At 51.3% G+C, this 19,435-nt stretch overlaps 2 protein-coding genes across 2 annotated transcripts in view; both read right to left on the reverse strand.

The window, feature by feature from the left end:
- The window catches only part of LOC148217360 (olfactory receptor 14A16-like), a 470,135-nt gene that overhangs the window by 260,197 nt on the left and 190,503 nt on the right, over positions 1–19,435 (reverse strand). The gene's annotated exons all lie outside the window — the stretch shown is intronic.
- On the reverse strand, positions 6,378–7,310 carry LOC148217369 (olfactory receptor 14A16-like). The gene has a single exon (XM_088158722.1). It carries the CDS (start codon positions 7,308–7,310, stop codon positions 6,378–6,380), a length of 933 nt encoding a protein of 310 aa, XP_088014848.1.

Consider the following 19,435-nt stretch of genomic DNA (forward strand, 5'->3'; position numbering starts at 1 on the left):
GCGCCTCTGTCCCTGCAGGCTGTCGTCATCCCCCGGCTGCCCCACCTCGCTGGCCCCTTCCTTTGCTGACAGCTCTGCCTCCTGCCTGCCTCTGCCTGCACACACAGAGCCTTGGGCTGCTCCAGATTCCTTCTGGGGGATGTGCTGCACCACAGCCCTTTCATAGAAGGGAAATTTCTCCTTTTTTCCAGTCTGGGCCTCCTCAGCTGCCTTTGGCATTAATTCTTTCTTTCTCAGGCTGTTTTCCACTATGTCAAAAGGATCCACCATCTCTGAAACCACTGTTCAATCCCTCCCAGGGCACTCTTCTGCTGTCCTCAGTTTCCACTCCACTGAGCACATAGCTTCTTTGTCACTCGATAGTGGTCAAGTGTTTGAGCCCAAGAGCCCTTGGACAAGAGGGATCGCTCTTTTCCATAGGAAGGAAACCACAGAACCCCAGGGTTTTGAAGGCAGATGAGAAGCACTCACCAGAGGCCAAGGCAAGCCAGACCTGTCTGTCCTTACAGCTTCTGTCTGAAAGCAACCTTTGGATATATGGGGAGTTTTGGAGGTGGAATTCCATTTCAGCCATGGGTTCCTGTACTAGAAAGACAGTTCTCCATAGGAAGGAAAGGGTAGAGTCCCGGTGTTTCAAAGGCTGATTAGACACAGCCCCAAGGAGGCCAAGGCCAGCCAGACCTTTTGTCAGGGAGGAATCCTTGAACAGACAGAATTTGGGAGGCCAAATCCCACTTTTCTCTATGGACATCTGGATGAGAAGGACAATTCTTTTCCCTAGGAAGGATTGTAGGGAGCCCTGGTGTTTCAAAGGCAGATAAGAGCTGGCCCACAGGAAGCCTGGAAGATTTTGTCTGGGACCTGTCCTTGGAATTTTGGAGGTGGATTCCCAATTTTGGCCATGGATGCCTGGACTTGAAAGATGTTTTTCCATGGGAAGAAAAGCACAGGTCCCCAGTGTTTTGAAGGCAGATAAGAGGTGGCCCCCAAGAGGCCAAGGCCTGCCAGAGCTGTCTGTCCTGGCAGGTTTCATATGGGAATAATCCTTGGATAAAATCAAATTTGGAGGAGGTATCCCAATTTTGGCCATGAACCCCTGGAGGAGAAGGACAGCTTTTTCCCATAGGAAGGAAACCACTGAACTCTAGTGTTTCAGGGGCTGATGAGAAATAGCCCCCAACATGGCAAGTCAGCTGGACCAGTCAGGCAGCCCTCAGGAGGCCCAGCCAACCAGACCTGTTCCATGTTCTTGTACCCTTGGGGCCCTGACATCACAACTGCCCCTTGGTGTTGTGTTCCGCTGCAGTGAGGGGCACAACAGCTTCCCTGGGCCCTGGAGTCTTGGACCTCAGGCAGCCATTAGTGACCAACAGGAAAAGACGTAAACAGGATGGGTCTTGGTTTACCAAAACCCGGGATCCTTTATTGAACCAGGGACCAAGACAAGAATGAGGGTAGAGTCATGGGTTTTATATGCCAGGGTATGGGTGGAGTTTAGGTTCAATTACGAGAAAAGCAGGGGACTGCAAAGGGGTGGGTCGAGGAGGACAATCAATGGGAAGAACTAAGGCAGGAACACTACAGTCAAATTTAAACCAATGAGGGTACAGGAAAAGAAGATCATTTTGGGACCATTCCTTATCTGACAAAATGAGTGGAGTATCTTCCTGGGCTTGCAGGAGCATGCCCCACAGGGTGGAGAGGCCCTGATTCCATTGGGCCCCTCTGTTACATGAGTTCTTAGTTCTATGGAGCCCTGTAGTTTCACAATGGTCTCCTTGGTTCCATGGTGCCACACAGTGTCACAACAGCCCCTTGCTTCCATGAGGCTCTGTGATGTCACAATGGTCTCATTGGTTGGACAAGGCTCAGCAGTTCCACAATGGCCCTTGAAGTATAAAAATAGTGTCAGCGGGTTCCCCTGCTGGTTCACAATGGCCTCCTTTGTTCCATGATGCCTCATAGTGTAACAGTGGTATCCTTGGTTCCACAGAGTCAGAATGGTCCTGTGGTCTCATGGAGCCTGTCAAGATCTGCTATTAATACAGAGCGGGGGTCGTGATGGTTCTTTTGATCTTAAAGGTGCAAAGAGCCAAAGTGCAGGGGACAAAATCAGTTTATTCAACAGCAGAAAATCAGTTTATTCAACAACAGCAATGCATTTCATCAAATGCCAACAACTCAGTTACGGTAAAGGGGAGAGGTATAGGATAGGGAGAGGGGAAGGAAAGAAAGGGATGGGAAAATAGCTACCAACAGACCAGACGGGCGTCCTCACGGGTCATCCGATAGACGAGTCTTTGTCTGTGGGGAGATCTCAGGGGTCTTCTCCAGGGGATAGACGGGTCTTCATCAGTGGAGAGATCTCAAAGGGTCTTTCCCAGCTCTTTTATAGTCCTTCTCCAAAACATGTGGCCTCTGGCCAAGAGGTGGGAAGATTTATGGACCATTGTGTGGTGCTGCAGGAGACAGGTACGGTCAAGCAGTCCTCAGTTGGTACAACACAACCTCTGGTTGGTGCCACAACAGCACAGTCCAGTGAACACAATACACCAGCCCACAGTCACGAGCATCCACCTTGGCCCGGCCAGGAAACCATTGTTTGGAGTCAGCCTGGGTGGAGGTCCTCGAGGTCTCTTTGCGATGGTCGGGAGGCAAAATCGAGGGAAACATCAGACTGACCCTTACAGATGGAGACACTTCAAGAAAGAAATCATGAATGAGCAGAAGGAGCCTGTCCCAGTGTGCCAGAAGTGATCTAGTGAGGAAAATGACTGGCCTGGCTGGGTATGGAGATTTTTCTAGGCACTCAGGGAAAAAAGAGGGTGCATCATATTTGGAAAAAGGTGCAGGCAACTCAGGAAGTGTTTAAGGATGTTATTAAGTCATGCAGAAAGAAAATGTGAGAATTGAAAACTCAATTAGGACATTACCTGGCCACTTCTGTGAAAAATAATAGAAAATATTTCTATAAATAAGTTATTAGTAAACCGGCGAACAAGGAGAATCTCAGCTCTTTATTGGATGCTGTGGGGAATAGAGAAATTGAAGATGAGAAAAAGGCTGAGCTACTTAACCCATTCATTGCCACAGTTTCAAACAATTAGACAGGATATCCTCAGGACAAGTGTTCTCCTGAACTGGGAGATTGGGACAGGGAGAAGAACAGACCCCTGTAATCCTGGAGGAAGCAGCTGGGGACCTGCTGAGCCACTCAGATGCTCACTGGTGTCTCTGGGAACAGGTGGGATCTATCCTAGGGGGATGAGGGAGCTGCTGGAAGGGCTCCCCAAGCTGCTCTCCATCATTTCTCATCAGTGCTGGCTCAGCAGGGAGGTGCCAGAGGACTCGAGGTGCCAATGTGAGCCCATGCCCAAGAAGGGCTGGAAGGAGGATGTGAGGAACTGCAGGCCTGTCAGCCTGACCTGGGTGCCTGGTGAGGTGATGGAACAGATCACCTTGAGTGCCATCACAGGGCACCTCCAGGATGGCTGAGGGATCAGAGGCAGCCAGCGTGGATTTCAATATCTGCATTGATGATCTGGATGAGGGCATTGAGTGCAACATCAGCAAATGTGCAGATGGCACCAAGCTGGGGGTGAGTGTGGATGTGCTGGAGAGCAGGAGGGCTCTGCAGAGGGACTCAGACACCACTGTGACACTGACACTGCAGGGTGTCATGGCACCAAGAATCCATTGTGACACTGCAGGATCTTGTGTCAGCAGGGGTCCATTGTGGCACCGTGCGAACAAGGAGTCCAGTGTGGCACTGTGGACCCTTATGGAATTCGGGGGTCCCTGTGACTCCATGAGACCTCATGAAATCAAGAAGACAGTTGTGACACTTTTTGTCCTTTTGGAAACAAGGAGACCACTGTGATACTGCTGGACCTCGTACAACCAAGAGGCCATTGTGACACTGCAGGGACTCATAGACTGAAGGAAACAATTATGACACCATGGTGCCCCATGGGACCAAGAGGCCATTGTGACACTGTGGAACTAAGGAGAGCATTGCTGCACTGTGAGACCTCATGGAACCAAAGATCCATTGTGACATTGCAGGGCACAATGATCCAAGGGACTTTGTGACACCCTGGGGCTCCATTGAAGCAAAGGGATATTGTGACACTGGGAGGCCTCATGAAATTGTGACACTCTAAGACCGTATGGAATCGTGCTGACATGAAGCTGGGTGTGAGTGTGGATCTTCTGGAAGGTAGGAGGGCTCTATACACGGGCCTGGATAGGCTGGATCCAGGGCCCAAATCCAAGGAGAGGTTTAACAAGGCCAAGTACTGGGTCCTGAACTTTGGCCACAACAACCCCTGCAGTGCTACAGGCTGGGGACGAAGTGGCCGGACAGCAGCCAGGCAGAAAGGGACCTGGGGGCACTGATGGACAGCAGGCTGGACATGAGCCAGCAGTGTGCCCAGGTGGACAAGAAAGTCCATGGCAACTGGCCACAACCAAGAATGTTGTGGCCAGCAGGAGCAGGGCAGTGATTCTTCTCCTGTACTCGACACTGCTTGGGCAGCACCTCGAGTGCTGTGTCCAGTTCTGGGCCCCAATTTAGGAAGGACATGGAGGGGCTGGATTGTATCCAGAGAAGGGCAACAAGGCTGGTGAGGGGTCTGGAACACAAGTCCTGTGAGGAGTGGCTGAGGGAGCTGGGGATGTTTATCCTGGAGAAGAGGATGCTCAGGGAGACAAGGTGGTGTCAGGGAACAGGTTGCATGTGAAGATCCCCAGGATCTTTTCCAGCATTGCTGATTCTATGATTCCCTGAAGCCACTTGGAGCCACCTTGGAGCAGTTGCAGGATGAGCCCTGGGCTTCCTCTTCACAAGGTCCAGCAGCCCAGGTCCCTCAGCTTCTCCACACAGCCCCAAAGCCCATCCTGTCAGTCCTGCAGAGCCTCTCCAGCCCCTCCTCATTGCCCACAACAGGGAGCCCCACACCCAGACACAGCAGCCCAGATGTGCCCCCCTGGCCTGTGGTGCCTCTGGCAAGGGAGCAGCACGAGGCACTGCAGGACACTACAGACAATTCCTGAAGCACTTGGATGATGATCCTGCTCCCCAAGGGATGTTCCCATGGTGCCAACTGAGGAACTGAAATCGGGAGATGGGCCAGAGAGGAAAGGGCAAAGAGGAATGGGCTGTTAGCAGGGGAGGGGACAAGGGTGGTGAAGAGGAAGAAATCTGGATCAGGAAAGAGTAAAGAAAGCAAAGCTGAAGGAATAGAAATGCTCAGGGCAGTTTGGGAGTGGCTGCCAGGTAGCCCTGGCTCTGAGAAACAACATCTACAGTGGGACAGGAAACTCACAGCTGATGGGAACAAACTTTCTGGCTGACTTCAGAGGCCACGACAAACCCGAGTGGTTTCCCTGCCGTCCCCCAGCCCTTGCTGGCCCCAGGGGCTGATGGCATTTGTGTTCATTCAGCTCCATGTCCCCACAGCAGCACCATGGGGGTGCTGAGCCTGCTGTGTGCAATGCAAACAGGGGCTCCTGAGCCAGTGCTGCCGTGTGTGTGCCTGCAAGGATGCGGCTCCTGTGTGAGCTGGGGGAGAGGCCAGGGCTGCAGAGGGGGGATGTTGTTGGCAGGTGCATGAGGACGCTCTGGGACGCTGCCCTGGGGTGTCCAGCACAGTGGGGATGGATCAGCCCCTGCTCTGCTGCTCCTTGCCAGGGTGACACCCTTGCAGGGAGCTTGCAGAGCACCAGCCATGCTGTTTGCCCCCAGCCTGCCCACAGCCAGCCTGGGGCTGCTCCCGGGGCTTTTCTGTGCTCAGCATTGGGCTGGCCAAGTGTTGTGGAGAGAGCCTGGCCAAGGAGCCTGGAGCCCCCAGGCCCTGGCCTGAGGCGTCAGCGCTGCCCCAGCAGTGCCCATGGCCTGTCCCTGCTGCAGCCCCGGCACTGCCACCCCCAGGGCTGTGCCCGGCCCCCAGAGCAGTCAGGCCCTGCAGCAACACGAGGGCCAGGAGGGCAGCGGGGCAGTGGCACGGGAGCAGCACTGGCAACACCAAGTGCTGCTGCTGGGCACAGCTGCTGTGCCAGCACTGATCTGCCCCAGCTCTGCACACAGACATTGCTGCTGCAGCTCCAGAGAAGGGAACAGAAGGGGCATCTCTGGAGAAAACTTTGCTGGACGATCCTTTTATATATAGCCACCAAGAGTGCAGCTCCTCATTGACAGAGTCTGTGGCCACAGGGAAGGTGGAGAGAAACAAAATGAGAAATGAGACGAGCAAAGGCTTATATTTGTGGACAATATAGAGAAACTAAAACAAAGGAAAGTGGATCTCACAACTAACCAAACAGGAATTATCAAAAATGTCTTTTATTTATGTGATTTTCATTATTTTTCTGGAAGTTTAATGTCCCTGAAACCCTCCAGTCACCAGTCTCCATATTGCAGCCTTAAGCTCCTGGTTCCTGAGACTGTAGATGAGGGGATTCAGGGCTGGAGGCACCACTGAGTACAGAACTGACACTGCCAGATCCAGAGATGGGGAGGAGATGGAGGGGGGCTTCAGGTACTCAAATAAGGCAGTGCTGAGAAACAGGGAGACCACGGCCAGGTGAGGGAGGCAGGTGGAAAAGGCTTTGTGCCTTCCCTGCTCAGAGGGGATCCTCAGCACAGCCCTGAAGATCTGCACATAGGAGAAAACAATGAACACAAAACAAGCAAAATATAGAACAGCACTTATCACAATGAGCCCAAGTTCCCTGAGTTTGGAGTGTGAGCAGGAGAGCTTGAGGATGTGTGGGATTTCACAGAAGAACTGGCCCAGGGCATTGCCGTGGCACAGGGGCAGGGAAAATGTATTGGCTGTGTGAAGCAGAGCATTGAGAAAGCCACTGGCCCAGGCAGCTGCTGCCATGTGGGCACAAGCTCTGCTGCCCACGAGGGTCCCATAGTGCAGGGGTTTGCAGATGGACACGTAGCGGTCGTAGCACATGATGGTCAGGAGGGGAAGCTCTGATCCTATGAAAAAGATAAACAAAAACACCTGTGCAGCACATCCAGCATAGGAGATGTTGTTGGTGTCCCAGAGGGAATTGTGCATGGCTTTGGGGACAGTGGTGCAGATGGAGCCCAGGTCAGAGAGGGCCAGGTTGAGCAGGAAGAAGAACATGGGGGTGTGCAGGTGGTGGCCGCAGGCTACGGCGCTGATGATGAGGCCGTTGGCCAGGAGGGCAGCCAGGGAGATGGCCAGGAAGAGGCAGAAGTGCAGGAGCTGCAGCTGCCGCGTGTCTGCCAATGGCAGCAGGAGGAAGTGGCTGATGGAGCTGCTGTTGGACATTTCCTATGTCTTGCCATGGGGATCTGTAAGAAAAGTAATAATGGAATAGTTCAGTTTGGAGAGGACTTGAAATATCCCAGCCCAGCTTGGTGGCACTTTCCCCACTGCCTGCCCAGGGCTCTGCTGCCTGGAGCTGTCCCTGCCAGCAGCTGCTTCCCTGTGCCCAGGGCTGAGCCCTGCCAGTGCTGCCAGAGCCCAGCCCAGCCCTGGGGGCTCAGCTCTGCCCTGCAGACCCCTCCCAGCACAGGGCACTGCCCAGGGCCACCTCTGCCTTTGCAGGCTCTGATGCAGAGATCATAGTAACCCTGAGGAGGCTGGAAAAGTGACACTGATGCTGCCTGTGAGGGACCCTGTGCTGTTTTCTGTCACTGACTGCTTTATTAAGATCCAAGAAAAAGATTTTCTATTTTTCCCACCCTGAAGAGATTAATATCTATATGCAATTTCCCTTCTAGGCAACCCAGAGCAGTAAATTACAAAATCTGGATTTTCCCTTTTATGCAGCCCCTGCCTCACTGTGCTCTCTGTGTAATCTACCTAGAAATATTCTGCAGTTAAATGTTATGCTGGGAGCAGTCCTGAACAATGCAGCATCCTCACCCCACAAGCAGAACACTTTTTTTTCCCAAGCCTTACCAGCTGTCTCCTTCCACCCAGACCTTGTCCCCTATGCTGGGAACAGCTCCCAGGGCTGGCTGAGAGCTGTCCCTGGCAGGCAGCAGAGTCCCTGCCCCAGCACAGCACCCTGGGCTGCAGGACCCTGCTCTGCATGACAGCCCTGGGCACCTCTGGCTGCTCTACACAAGAGATCATCAGAGAATGTACTCACACAGTCTGCAGGCATTGGGATGTTGCAGCTTTAGGAGATCAGTGCAGGAGCTGCAGCTGCATTGTCCTGCAGCCAGAGGCTTCCTGTGTCAAGGGCTGGGAGTGATTCTGTCCCAGTCCCTTCTGAGCATCTTCCCAGCCCTGACTGATTGAAGCTCTCTGTGCCTCTGTGCTGTGCCTGGGGTGGATGCAGGCAGTGCCACAGACCTGTTAGGCTGGGAGAGGAGCTGCTCATCGTGAGAAATGTGTTTTTGAAGCTCTTCTTGGTTGCCAGGATCACCCTCTGTGTCAGGAGTCCAGCCCAGCTCATCAGCACAGACACAGCACAAGGACTTTAATGACCCTCTCAGGGCATTGGTGCTGTCTGCATCAGACTCAGTCCCTCAGAGTGTGCTTGAAAAATTTCTCAAGAACTCAAATTTTAATTGAAACACTGAAGATTCTTGAAGTTTTAATGGGTCCCACTGAGGGACAGGACTGAGAAAGTGTCCCCTGGTTCCAGTTAGAGCAGAACACTGGAGGCACTGATGACAGGTGGGGACAAACAAGGGAAAGGTGTCTCTGATGCTGAGCAAACCTGGATGTGTTTCAGGAATGCCAAGGGCCAAGGGCTGAGCCCCAGCCCCTGGCAAGGCACATCCTGTCCCTCCCTCATTGCTCAGGGCTCTTCCCGGGCCAGTGGGCTCTGGGCATGTGCAATGCCAAGGGCAGCACCATGGGGCGGCCCCTGCCAGGCTGCTGAGCAGGGACAAGGAGGCAATGAGGCCCCAGCACAGCAAGGCTCACTTGTCCCCTGCTGGCCTCAGGCCCAGGGCCAGCCTGCATGGCCCAAGTGCTGCAGGAGTTGGCTGTGTCAGGGCCTTTCAGCTGCTGCCCATCCCTGTGCCCTCTGCAGCCCAGGCTGTCCTACGGTGTCCATGCCCTGCGCCTCTGTCCCTGCAGGCTGTCGTCATCCCCCGGCTGCCCCACCTCGCTGGCCCCTTCCTTTGCTGACAGCTCTGCCTCCTGCCTGCCTCTGCCTGGACACACAGAGCCTTGTGCTTCAAACCCTAAGTGTTCATTCAAGTTTTACCGTGCCTGTGAACTTTTAGCACAGGATCAAGGCAGTCTGGGCCTGCTTTCTCAGAAGGAAAGGTTGGAAGAGAAGAAGAAGAAATCTGTCTCAAAGGCGCAGTGATAGAAAAAACAAGGACACAACCTGGTAACTTGGGGTGGATTTTATGGAAATGGGTAAATTGTAATACACATTTAGTGGCTGTATATAAGCAACCCACTTGTAGAATTACATGTTCAGGTATGATTAAGAGTTATCCTTCACTAGACTTCAGGTCTGAACAAATGATGTTCTCTTAAACAGCAAATTTTTGTTCATGAGTCTTATTCTGATATTCTGTAGATTATGTCATGACAAGGCCTAACTGAACCAAGGAGTCTGGTGTGACACTGTGCAAACTGATGGAACAAAGGGGCCATTGTGGCACTGCAGATCCAAGGAGACCATTGTGAAACTAAGAAAGCTTGTGGAACCAAGGGGTCATTCTGACACAGCCTGGCCTCTGGAGCCATGGGCCCATTGTGACACTGCAGAACCTCACGGAACCAAGGTGACCGTGTTATATTATGGAATCTCATGGAACAGATGAGACCATTCTGACACTGTGGGACCCACTGGAACCAAGGGGCCATTACAGCATGGAAGGGCCTCATGGAATCAAGGGCACTACAGTGAACAGTGTGGGTCTCCATGGGATGAAGGGATGACATTGTGGAACCAAGAATACCATTGTGACACTATGGGGTATCATGGAAGCAAAGGTCCACTGTGACACTGCAAGGCCTTATGGAATGATGGAGACCATTGTGACACTAAAGGCTACATTGAACCAGGGGGCCATTGAGACACTACAGGGCCCCATGGAACCATTTTGGCACTGTGGGTCTCATCAGGCCAAGGGGTGATTATGTCACTGTGTGGCACCATTGAACCAAGGAGTCCATTGTGACACTGTGGGGCCTCATGGAATCCTGGAGGCCATGGTGACACTTTGAGGCCTTGTTGAATCAAGGGGCTCTGCAGGACCTCATGGAACCAAGGAGATCCTTCTGACATTGTGAGTCCCCATGGAACCAAGGGTCCATTGGGATACTGTGGAACCAAGGAGACCCCTGTGACTCTGCAAGGGCTCATGGAAACAAGGGACCATTGTGACACTGTGGAACCCCATGGAAACAAGAGATTCAGTGTGACACAGCTGGGCCTCATGGAACCAAGGATCCAATATAACAGAAGCATTGTGACACTGCAGGGCCCCATGGATTCAAGGGAACAGGTAACAGGTCTGTTGGTGTTGGATCCCCGAAATCTGGAGTTTTTGAGCTTTCTGTGCTTCCAGGCACAGACACCCTGAAAAACACTGCATTGGACCTGAAACCTTGGAGAAGACTTGTAAATATAAATAATGAGTTAGAAATCATAAATGTATAAGTGGATTAGATGTGTGTATTTTCACTGGCTGATGGGTTTTAAATTTGAGGTTTTTATAGTACAGTGGTAGTTACGGGACAAGATGGAGAATTTTGGGTGGTGTCTTTCTCTTGTTCATTTTCTTCTTCTTCCTTCTTCTTCATGGAACTTAGGTAGTAACCTTTGGATTACTCCGACAAAAATCACTCTAAGGGTCATGGGAATCTATTATTGGGTCAAAAGTATAAATACTATAGGTGTTAAACTTGTACTGGTTTGTTTAACTTTAAAAGGCCTTGAAACAGGCTCAGCAGAGAGCCATTTTTCCTACTTCTAGCAAGGAGCTAGAGGTGCTTTCTGTAATTCTCTGATAAGATATAATAAACATCCAAGTCCGAACACAAGGAACCGTCTCAATTGCCTTTCTAATAATTTTGACTCTGAACAGAACCAGACAAGACTGATGACAAACCACTAATCAGTGGTGCAAAGCCCAGCACACACTCCTACATGTTGGCTTGGCCTGATGGTCCAACTGCCCTTGGCATGTTGACATTCTCTTCTCCTGTGCCCTTGAAATACTGGGACTCTAGGCTTTCCTTCAAATGGAAAATAACTGTCCTTTTCATCCAAGCATCCATGGCCAAAACAGGATTCTGCCTCCAAAATTCCCAATATCCAGGGATTTCTCCCAGACAAAAGCTGCCATTACCAACAAGCCTGGCTGACCGTCTCTTCCCAAGGGCCAGCTCTCACCTGCCTTCAAGCACTGGGCTCTGTGCTTTCCTTCCTGTGGAAAAGAACCATCCCTCCTTCACACATGGCACCCATGGCCAAAATTGGTACTTTCCCTCCATCATTCCCTATATGTAAGGGTTTCTCCCAGACAAAAGCTTCCAGGACATACAGCTCTGGCTGGCCTTGGCCTCCTGTGTTCGCCTCTAATCTGCCCTGTGACAATAGAGCTCTGTGCTTTCCTTCCTATAGGAAAGAGCCATCCTTCTTCTCCAGGGGCTCATGGCTGCAATTGGGATTCTGCCTCCAAAATTCTATATAACCAAGGATTGGTCTCAAAAAAAAGCTACCAGGACAAATGGGTCTGGCACGTGTGGGCTCTGGTGGCTACTGCTCATCAGCCCCTGAAGCACTGGGACTCTGTGCTTTCCTTCCTGTGGAAAAGAGCCATCCTTTTCTCCAGGCACCCATGGCCAAAATCAGGATTTCACCTCCAAAAGCCCTAGATCCAAAGATTGTTCCTACACAAAAGCTGCCATTACAGACAGGTCTGGCTGACCTTGGCCTCCTGAGGGCTGGCTCTCACCTGCCTTCCAAACACTGGGAATGCGTGCTTTCCTAACTATGAAAAAGAACTGGCCTTCTACTCCAGGGAAGAAGGGCTGAAATTGGGATTAAACATTCAAAATTTCAAATATTGGAGGGTTGCTCTCAGACACACCTGCCAAGACAGACAGGGCCTCTGGTCTTGGTCTCTGGTGATTGCAGTTCATTAACCTCTGAAACACTGGGGCTCTGTGGTTTTCTTCCTGCAGAGACCATTGTGACACTGTGGGGACTTTGTAGAACCAAGGACATCACTGTGGCTCTGCTGGGCCGCATGGTGCCAAGGGGCCGGTGTGAAGCAGCAGGGCTTTGTGGAACCAAGAGGCCATTGCTGCATTGCTGCATTGTGATCCTGCAGGGCACCGTGGAATCATGGAAACCATTGTGGCATTGCAAGGCCCCATGGAATCATGCAGACCATTGTGACACTGTGGGGAACCAAAGGGCCATTGTGACCCTGCAGGGTCTCATGGCAGCAAGGGGATATTGTGACACTGCAGAAGCAAGGAGAACATTGTGACACTACAGGAACCCATGGAATGAAGGGGACATGGAACAGGTCTGGCTTGTTTGGCCTCCCAAACAAGGATCTCCTCCAAGGATCATTTGACAGGTCCAGCTTACTTTGGCATGTTTAGGTCTGCCTCTCCTCTGGCCCTGGAGCACTGGGGCTCTGTGCTTTCCTTCCTATGGAAAAGAACCGACCTTTTTGTTTAGGGGCAGTGGCCAAAATTGTGATTTGGCTTCCCAAATTCTATCTATCCAAGAATTGCGACCAGACAAAAGTAGCCAGAAAATAGAGGTATGGCTGGCCTTGTTCTTCTGCTGATTTCCTTAGATTATGAGCAGAATGTTTTCATTTGCCAATGTGCTGGAGAAGGCCCAGAGATCTCCCAAGGTGTTCTTTGGAGGCCGCAAACACATGACCAGTGTACAGGGACAAAGGAATTCTGTGCTCAGGGGAGTGGAGAGTGAGGACAGCAGAGAAGGGACCTGGAAGTGCCTGAAGGGCAGTTTCAGAGGGAGGATCCTAGTGAAACAGTAGAGGACAGCCAGAAAAAGAAAGAATTAATGCCAGGAGCAGCTGAGGAGGGCCAAGGATAAAGGAATTTTGCTCTAAGGGCAGTGCTGTGGTGCAACAAGTCACCTAGAAGGAATTTGGGTCAGCCCAAGGCTTTGTGTGTGCAGGCAGAGGCAGGCAGGAGGCAGAGCTGTCAGCAAAGGAAGGGGCCAGCGAGGTGGGGCAGCCGGGGGATGACGACAGCCTGCAGGGACAGAGGCGCAGGGCATGGACACCGTAGGACAGCCTGGGCTGCAGAGGGCACAGGGATGGGCAGCAGCTGAAAGGCCCTGACACAGCCAACTCCTGCAGCACTTGGGCCATGCAGGCTGGCCCTGGGCCTGAGGCCAGCAGGGGACAAGTGAGCCTTGCTGTGCTGGGGCCTCATTGCCTCCTTGTCCCTGCTCAGCAGCCTGGCAGGGGCCGCCCCATGGTGCTGCCCTTGGCATTGCACATGCCCAGAGCCCAGTGGCCCGGGAAGAGCCCTGAGCAATGAGGGAGGGACAGGATCTGCCTTGCCAGGGGCTGGGGCTCAGCCCTTGGCCCTTTGCATTCCTGAAACACATCCAGGTTTGCTCAGCATCACAGACACCTTTCCCTTGTTTGTCCCCACCTGTCATCAGTGCCTGCAGTGTTCTGCTCTAACTGGAACCTGGGTGTTGAAATTAAAAATGCAAGGAATTCTCAGAACATTGGCCCTGTAAGCCAAAGCTTAGAACTATGCATAGTTAAGTAGAGATAGGTTTAGCTTTAGAATTTAAGATATAGAAAAAAGAAAGGTAGTTACAAAGGGAACAGGAAGTTGTAGAGTGCAGCAATGTAAGTTTGCATGTTTGGATATAATTGGGTAAGAAAGGTCACACTGTAGTATGAGTCTGTAAGACAAAATAACTTAGTATTGAATTAGAAATTTAAATATCTCTATTGACAGGGTTTTACTGCTTAATAAATACTTTAAAGACCTTGTAACCATAAGTCCTGCGACTTCTAAGCCACGATGTGACCATCTGTAAAACAAATTTACCCTTTCTGACTGGATAGAAAATAAAAAAATTAAACCAAACTTTCTAAAGCAACTCAGAAGTCCTGTGTCTCTGCGTCTTTCAGAAAAATAAAAAATCCAGACAAAAAAAGGCAATATAAAAATAATAAATCCACTTAAATATTATATCATAAGAAGAAAAAACTGATAGTTTAGAAATGTAACATAAAAACAATAAATCTGTAGCTGGGGACACTTTCTTTGTCATGTCCCTCAGTGGGACCCATTAGAACTTGAAGAAACTTTGGACTTTGAATCTCACTTTGAATTCTTCAGATATTTCTTTTCCTCCTTTACCCTATTTTTTCCTATCTGACATCATTGTCATCAATTTTCTGCTCGAATTCAACCCTTGGGAAAGTTTATCTTTCATGATTATCAGTGAGAGTCACTAAAAGTAAGAGAAACTTTGGAGTTTGAATCTGACTTGGAATTCTTGAGAGGTTTCTTCAACTCCCTCTCAGGGACTGATGTTCAGGGACTCAGCCCCAACCCCAAGAGGGTCATTAAAGTCCTTGTGCTGTGTCTGTGCTGCTGAGCTGGGCCGGGCTGCTGGCAAGGACAGAGCTGAAGAGAATGAGCCAATATTTCCAAAATATTATTTGGAGCTCCTTGGCAGCTCCAAATGCACCACAGGGCTCATTTGGAGCAAGCAAGTCCTGACAAACCATGGCTCTGCCTTGATTTCCCTCTGCTCTGGTGCAGTTCATCATGATGATTTTCAACCACAGATATGGAGAAATATCTGAAAGAGCTTCTTAGAAATATCCATTCCTATTTTCAAGGGTGCATTTTATTACTGTTCTCTTCAGAGCAGAGGTGATTGCAGCATTCTGTGATTGATGTTGATCCAGGGTCTCTCCTCAGGAGGTCTGGCAAAGAGGAGTTTCCTTTCTTTGTCAGAGTCACTTCCGGGACTACAGCTCCCATGATGCTTCGCAGTTCCCATAGAGTGCTATTCCAGCTGTGCCTTCATCTCCCATCATGCACCGCGCCCCACCGAGAGACATTGCAGCTTCGTCTACAACTCCCATGATGCTCCACTGCTCTATCAAACCATATTATACCTGTGCCTAAAACTCCCATCATCCCCTGCGCCCCGGAGAGCCCCGTTAGAGCCCCCCAAGAGCCCGCCCAGACACCAAATGGCCCCAGATTCCCCTCCCTGACCTCCAAGTGCCCTCCCGGACTCCCAAGAGCTCTCCTGGGCTCCAAAGTATCCATCACAATCTCTCAGTGCCCCTCCTAGTGCCCACTCAGGTCTCCCAAGTTTCCTCCAGACTCTAAAGTTCTGTCTAAATTCCCTCTCCAGACCCAAAACTGCCTCAAATGTACCCCAGAAATGACTCCATGAATCCCAAATGGGTCCCTTTTATACAATCTGAGAAAATGATTAAAAATAATACAATGGTACTAAAAATAGAAGTAATAATCATATAGCAGGAGAAATCCATAGCCAATAGTGGTGACTTATTAATGAAAAGAATTGTGTTACTTTGAACCAATGACCAAAAAAATTTTTGATTGCCAAAAATGTATGGAATTTTTTAGATAAATAGAAAATTAAGATAATAAAAATATAGAATAGTATTATTATGAAAAATATATTATTTTAATTTTGTAAATTAATAATCTTTTTTTTGGCATGTCAGTCCCAGGTGGGTGATGTGAGACACACTGAGGTTGGGGGTGAGGAGCAGGTTGTCCAAACAGGGTCAGCCCTCAAGGGGCTCATTCATCTGTGTGCCCAGACCTCCTAAGGAGACATTCAGCATCAAGATCACCTGGTTAATAGTTCTATCAGTTCTCCTCTAAATGAAAAATAAAAAAATAGTCATGTGATTAAAAACACAAAAGTCATGAGGCACACATTGAAATCCTTCCTCATTAACAAAACTCCAAATTGACTCCAAGCAGCTGCACAATCCCTGATAACTTGAAGACAACTGAAAGAAGACAAGGTGCTCCTGAGGACTTTCTGTATTTCAATGATTCCCAGGGTGGATTTGGGGCTGAGTCCAGGACCCTCAGGCACTGAGACAAGGTTGAAGAAGCTGCTCCAGGAGTCAGAAGCAAAACTCCAAGTCCCTTGGAGCATCAGTGGCCCCAGTGAGGGCAGGGACTGCCAAAGGCTCCCCAGGGACTGGTGAGAGCAGGTCCTTGAGGGCAGGATTGCAGGAGCCCGAGGCTGTGAGCAGGGAACTGCAATGCTGAGCAAGGCCTGGGCTGGGTGGAGGAAGCAGAAAGGCCAAGGCCTGAGCCCAGGCCTGGCCCAGCAGGGCCTGTCCCTCACGGGGGGCTCGGGGCTGTTCCTGGGGCAGTGGGATGGCAGGGGCAGCAAGGACAAATGTCATCAAGCTGCCAGCCCTGGCAGCCTCCTGAGGGAGGGCCGAGGCAGAAGCAAAGTGCAGCCCCTGCCAGGAAAGTTCCTTCTGTGGGGCTGCAGAGGCCCTGCCCGAGCCCAGGGCACAAAGGCCTGGGTGCCTCTGGCCCTGCCAGCCCTGCCCAGCCCTTGGCCATCTCTCCTGCAGGCTGTGCCCCCTGTGCGTGCTGCTCCTGTGCCCTGGCCGGCTGCACACGCCCATCTCGCTGTCCCCCCCAGCATTTCTCAGCCCAGCATTGCTGTGCCCTCCCTGGGCTCCCTGCACCCAGCGCTGCCGGCTCCTGGCACACAGAGCCATGGCATGGCCCAGCCTCACGCTGGGACACCTCGGGCACCAACATTCTGCCCTGGGAGGGACTTTTCTGTTTCCTCACCTCCGGGCTGAACCTTCCAGGCTGCACTCTGGGGAGGTTTCCTTCTCTTCCCACTCCCAAGGAAAGCTTTGTCTCCTGCTGTTCACAAAGAGAGAAGGGCTGGTGGGAGATGTGGTGGTCAGAGGCTGTTTGGGCTACAGTGACCATAAAATTATTGAGTTTTTAAATATTCTCTGAAAGGAGGAGGGGCCTCAACAAAACTTCTACACTTGAGTCACAGCAGATTTCAGTTTATTCAGGATGCAGATTTTGACAGTACTAAATCAGGTACTGATTTTTTTATGGCAAAGCGCATTTTCAAACAAAGGATTCCAGAAAGAATGGACACACTACAAGAAAGAAATCTTGAAGGCGCAGCCTGTCCATCTGTGCCAAAAAGTGATCAGTGAGGTAGCAAGAAAACTGACTGGCTTGGCTGAACATGGAGCTTTTTCCAAGCACTCAGGGAAAAATGAGCCTTTGGACAGAGAGGTAGACAACGCAGGAAGGGTTTAAAGATGTTGTTAGATCATGCCAATGAGAGAATTAGAGAAGTGAAAAAAAATTAAGAGAAGTGAAAATTCAATTAGGACATAACCTGGCCACTTCTGCAGAAGACATCAGAAATTATTTTATTAAAACATTACAGGCAAAACGAGGAAAAGTAGAAAATCCATTCTTTTTTGGTGGGATATTGTTGCCAAAGATTAGGAAAAGACTGGGATATTTAACCCTTTCTTTGCCTCAGTTTTCAACAAAAAGTTCAGGTTGTCCTCAGGACAAGTGTTCACCTGAGCTGGTAGATGGGGACAGGGAGAAGAACATACCCCTGTAATCCAGGAAGAAGCAGCTGGGGACCTGCTGAGCCACTCAGATGTTCACTGGTGTCTCTGGGAACAGATGGGATCCATCCTAGGGGGATGAGGGAGCTGCTGGATGAGCTCCCCAAGCTGCTCTCCATCATTTCTCATCAGTGCTGGCTCAGCAGGGAGGTGCCAGAGGACTGGAGGTGCCAATGTGAGCCCATGCCCAAGAAGGGCTGGAAGGAGGATGTGGGGAACTGCAGGCCTGTCAGCCTGACCTGGGTGCCTGGTGAGGTGATGGAACAGATCACCTTGAGTGCCATCACAGGGCACCTCCAGGATGGCTGAGGGATCAGAGCCAGCCAGCGTGGATTTCAATATCTGCATTGATGATCTGGATGAGGGCATTGAGTGCAGCATCAGCAAATGTGCAGATGGCACCAAGCTGGGTGTGAGTGTGGATGTGCTGGAGGGTAGGAGGGCTCTGCAGAGGGACCTGGAAAGGCTGGATCCAGGGCCCAAATCAAATAAGTTTGAGTATAACCAGTCCAAGTGCCGGGCCCTGAACTTTAGCCACAACCATCCCTGCAGTGCTACAGGCTGGGGACAGAGTGACTGGACAGTGGCCATGCAGAAAGGGACCTGTGGGCACAGATGGACAGCAGGCTGGACATGAGCCAGCAGTGTGGCCAGGTGGCCAAGAAGGCCAATGGCTCCTGGCCTGGATCAGGAAAGGTGTGGCCAGCAGGAGCAGGGCAGTGATTCTTCCCCTGTGCTCAGCACTGGTTGGGCAGCACCTCGAGTGCTGTGTCCAGTTCTGGGTCCCACAATTTAGGAAGGACATGGAGGGACTGGAGTGTGTGCAGAGAAGGGCAAAAGGCTGGTGAGGTGTGTGGAACACAAGTCCTGTGAGGAGCAGCTGAGGGATGTGGGGAGGTTTATCCTGGAGAAGGGGAGGCACAGAGGAGAGAAGGTGGTGTCAGGGCACAGCTTGGACCTGATGATCTCCAAGGTCTTTTCCAGCCTGGCTGATTCTGTGATTCTCTGAAACCACCCCTGGAGCAGTTGCAGGATGAGCCCTGGGCCTCCTCTTCACAAGGTCCAGCAGCCCAGGTCCCTCAGCTGCTCCACACAGCCCCAAAGCCCATCCTGTCAGTCCTGCAGAGCCTCTCCAGCCCCTCCTCATTGCCCACAACAGGGAGCCCCACACCCAGACACAGCAGCCCAGATGTGCCCCCCTGGCCTGTGGTGCCTCTGGCAAGGGAGCAGCACAAGGCACTGCAGGACCCTGCAGACAATTCCTGAAGCACGTGGAGGATGATCCTGCTCCCCAAGGGATGTTCCCATGGTGCCAACTCAGGAACTGAAATGGGGAGTGAGGCCAGAGAGGAAAGGGCAAACAGAGATGGGCTGTTTGCAAGGGAGGGGACAGGGATGGGCAAGAGGAAAAAATCTGGATCAAGAAAGAGGAAAGAAAGCAAAGGATAAGCCAAGGAAATGCTCAGGGCATTTTAGGGGTGGCTGCCAGGCAGCCCTGGCTCTGAGCAACAACATCTGCAGTGGGACAGGAAACTCACAGCTGATGGGAACAAACTTTCTGGCTGACTTCAGAGGCCACGACAAAGCTGAGTGGTTTCCCTGCCGTCCCCCAGCCCTTGCTGGCCCCAGGGGCTGATGGCATTTGTGCTCACTCAGCTCCATGTCCCCACAGCAGCACCATGGGGGTGCTGAGCCTGCTGTGTGCAATGCAAACAGGGGCTCCTGAGCCAGTGCTGCCGTGTGTGTGCCTGCAAGGATGCGGCTCCTGTGTGAGCTGGGGGAGAGGCCAGGGCTGCAGAGGGGGGATGTTGT

Source organism: Sturnus vulgaris, unplaced genomic scaffold (assembly GCF_052056855.1).
Source record: "Sturnus vulgaris isolate bStuVul1 unplaced genomic scaffold, bStuVul1.hap1 Scaffold_85, whole genome shotgun sequence".
In the NCBI taxonomy this organism is placed as follows: Eukaryota; Metazoa; Chordata; class Aves; order Passeriformes; family Sturnidae; genus Sturnus; species Sturnus vulgaris.

Excerpts from the sequence above, each read along its gene's own strand:
- LOC148217369 (XM_088158722.1), bottom strand. The coding sequence starts at position 7,310 with ATGTCCAACAGCAGCTCCATCAGCCACTTCCTCCTGCTGCCATTGGCA.